This window comes from Zea mays, chromosome 1, assembly GCF_902167145.1.
Source record: "Zea mays cultivar B73 chromosome 1, Zm-B73-REFERENCE-NAM-5.0, whole genome shotgun sequence".
In the NCBI taxonomy this organism is placed as follows: domain Eukaryota; kingdom Viridiplantae; phylum Streptophyta; class Magnoliopsida; order Poales; family Poaceae; genus Zea; species Zea mays.
This window is the reverse complement of record NC_050096.1, coordinates 93,340,378-93,343,052: the sequence shown is the minus strand read 5'-3', so window position 1 is coordinate 93,343,052 and position 2,675 is coordinate 93,340,378. Positions and strand designations below refer to the sequence as shown.

The window sequence follows — 2,675 nt, the reverse complement described above, 5'->3', positions numbered from 1 at the left end:
AGGGTGCGCGCGGGCGGGGTTGGGCCGAAATGGGCTAAGGGAATGTTTACTAGGCCAGTTTATGTAGTTTTGGCCCAGAGAGGGGTTTCCTTCTTTTCTTTTTACTTTTTCCCTGATTTCTTTGCTATTTTCTAATTCCCCTCTCAAATTCAAATTTGCGTTCAAGTTTTTAATTCAAGATAATATACACAACATAAAACTCCAGCATGAAAATGCAAATGTTGTATTATATTTATATTAATATTTGGTTATGTACATGCCTCAAAATATAAACCACATACACATATTTTTTTATAAGATACTCATTAGGAATGTATACTCTAAATTTCATTATTTATTTTCTTTTAAAACAGTAAAAAACAAATATATATTACATGTACCACGAACTATTTTAATTTAAATGCATATATTTATTTTTGAAGGGTGTTTAAGGGAACAATTAGATAGATTAAAGGTTCTTCCTCTATTTGTTGTTCATGTTTTCTATTTAGCTTTAAGTTCAAATTTGGATCTATGTTTTGAATTACCAAACTTTTAATGTTACTAGTTATTTGCTTTAGGAAAACGTAATTTATAAAGAAGGAATTTATTATTTAGAAGTCATTTTATTCTAAGTATTCTGGGAGATCTCTCTAAGGGCTTGTTCGTTTGTGTCGGATTGCACCTGGAATCGTTCCACTCAATCAAAGTTTATATAAATTAGAGAAGCAATCCGGTTTGGAATCGTTCCGACCCACCAATCCGACAGAAACGAACAAGCCCTAAATTACCAACATAAGATTTTGGGTGTTACACCAAGCCACCAGCGCCACAGTGGTCGGCTTAGTAACTTCCTCCATTCCTAAATCCACCACTAACTATATGATACTGTGCAGTTGTGCTTTGAGGTTCAAGGACGCAGCAGAGTTTAAAATGGGACATGGTGAATGCACTTCTCAATAACAAAATCCAAGTAATGGGCCACTTCGATTTTTTGGTACTCCTACAAGAGAACGAAAATAATATGAATGTACTGCTCATCTAATTTAGGTACGTACCTGCCAGACTAACAATCGCAGTGGAGTAACAGACCAAACAAAACAAAACAAAACAAAAAAAAATGCTCAACTGTTACTCTCCGTCTAATTCTTGCATGGATTGGAAGGGACCCAAGCCCTTTACCGCAGCAGCTGCGCAAGAGCATCAGCCGGTCTGAAGTTGGCGTCGTAGCAGTAAGTATCGGTCGGATCGGGTCAGCAGCTGGCCTCACTGTCTGTTGCCGCCGAACTCGGTGTCGTACACGGCGGAGAGCTCGAAGTCGTCGTCCGTCGCGGCCGGCACGTTGAGGTCGATGGACATGGAGCTGTCGCCGCATTTCGCTGGCGTCCAAGGGGACGGGGGCCGTGGGGCGGGCGCGCCGGACGGCATGTGCGCGCGCTTGTGGCCGCCCAGGGCCTGTCCCGACTCGAACACGCGGAAGCAGAACGGGCACTCGTGGACCGCCGGGCCGTTCTCGGCGCGGCGAGCCTTGGACGACGGCGCGGCGGGAGGCGGCACCGGCACCGGCACGCACCCGCCCTTTCCTCTCTTGACGCTGGCGCGGTGGCCGCCGAGCGCCTGGTACGACCGGAACACCTTCCTGCACGCGCCGCACTGGTGCCTGCCGTGGTCCGAGCGCGCGACGCCGTGCTCGTGATCGGCATAGTCCGCGCCGACGAGCGAGCGGACACCGTCGTCGTCGTGGTCCTGCTCCGCCGCCTCCGAGCTCGCCGGGCCCCAGCCGGATCTGGACCGCGTCCACGAGTCCCGGGACAGCATGACGAGCGACATGGCCACGTCCTCCTCCGGCGTCGCGTCGGAGACGCTGCTCGCTGGCTGCTCGGGATCGGAGGACGCCACCGCCGGCGGGGGCGCGCGCCGGCGCGCCCGCTTTGAGCGTCGCCGGCTCACGGCGAACCGCGGGGACGACTCCGTGTCGCTCTCCCCGTCCTGCACGACCGAAGACTCGCCGCGGGCGGGCCTGCCGCCGCCGGAGAGTCCAGGAAAGCCGAACGCTTTCGTGGCGCCCTCGCGTGCGACGCACGGCGCCGCGAGTGGCTTCTGCCGCGCCGGCCCGTCGCCCATCTCCGTCGACGAGGTGGACGCCAGGGAGAACGGCGGCGATTGCTGCCGCGGCAGCGGCGAGCGCGCTGCAGCCGACGACGCGGCCATGACGTGGGAGCGCATGTGGCCGCCCAGCGCGCGGCCGTTGTGGAACCGCCGGAAGCAGAGCCTGCAGGTGTGCCTGTCCATCACCAGGCAAGGAGTTCCTGCAAACGGAACGCGACCAGCACAGAGCAAACGACCAGCACAGAGCAAGCAGTGAGCAGCTAGCTGCTTGCTTAGCTTCGCCCTCTGCCTCCCTCGCTTGAGTTCTCCCTTCGCTTGCTCTGTACGTGCTGCTGCCTTTGGGCCTCACTCACTCAAGGATAACAATAATCTGACGGGAAAAGAGGCGGAAGAAGTGTGAGAGGGGAGAGTAGTGGGACCTAAAAAGGAGTAGGTGACAAGCATCGGTCTTCTCCACCTAGCAACGAAGGGACGAGTGGGATCGGAGGAGGTGAGAAAGTTGCTTAAATACGTACAGCACAGGGCCAGGCTTTTACCAAAATTAGGGGCGTTCAAGAGACACTTGAAAAACTGAAGATCCACAATAT

General features: G+C 53.2%; 1 protein-coding gene across 1 annotated transcript; it reads right to left on the bottom strand.

The window, feature by feature from the left end:
* Window positions 1-954: 954 nt before the first annotated feature.
* LOC100191873 (Zinc finger protein ZAT9) lies at window positions 955-2,463 on the bottom strand. Its single transcript, NM_001137297.1, has one exon. The coding sequence runs from the start codon at window positions 2,269-2,271 to the stop codon at window positions 1,246-1,248; it is 1,026 nt and encodes a 341-aa protein (NP_001130769.1). The 5' UTR covers window positions 2,272-2,463; the 3' UTR covers window positions 955-1,245.
* Window positions 2,464-2,675: the final 212 nt, after the last annotated feature.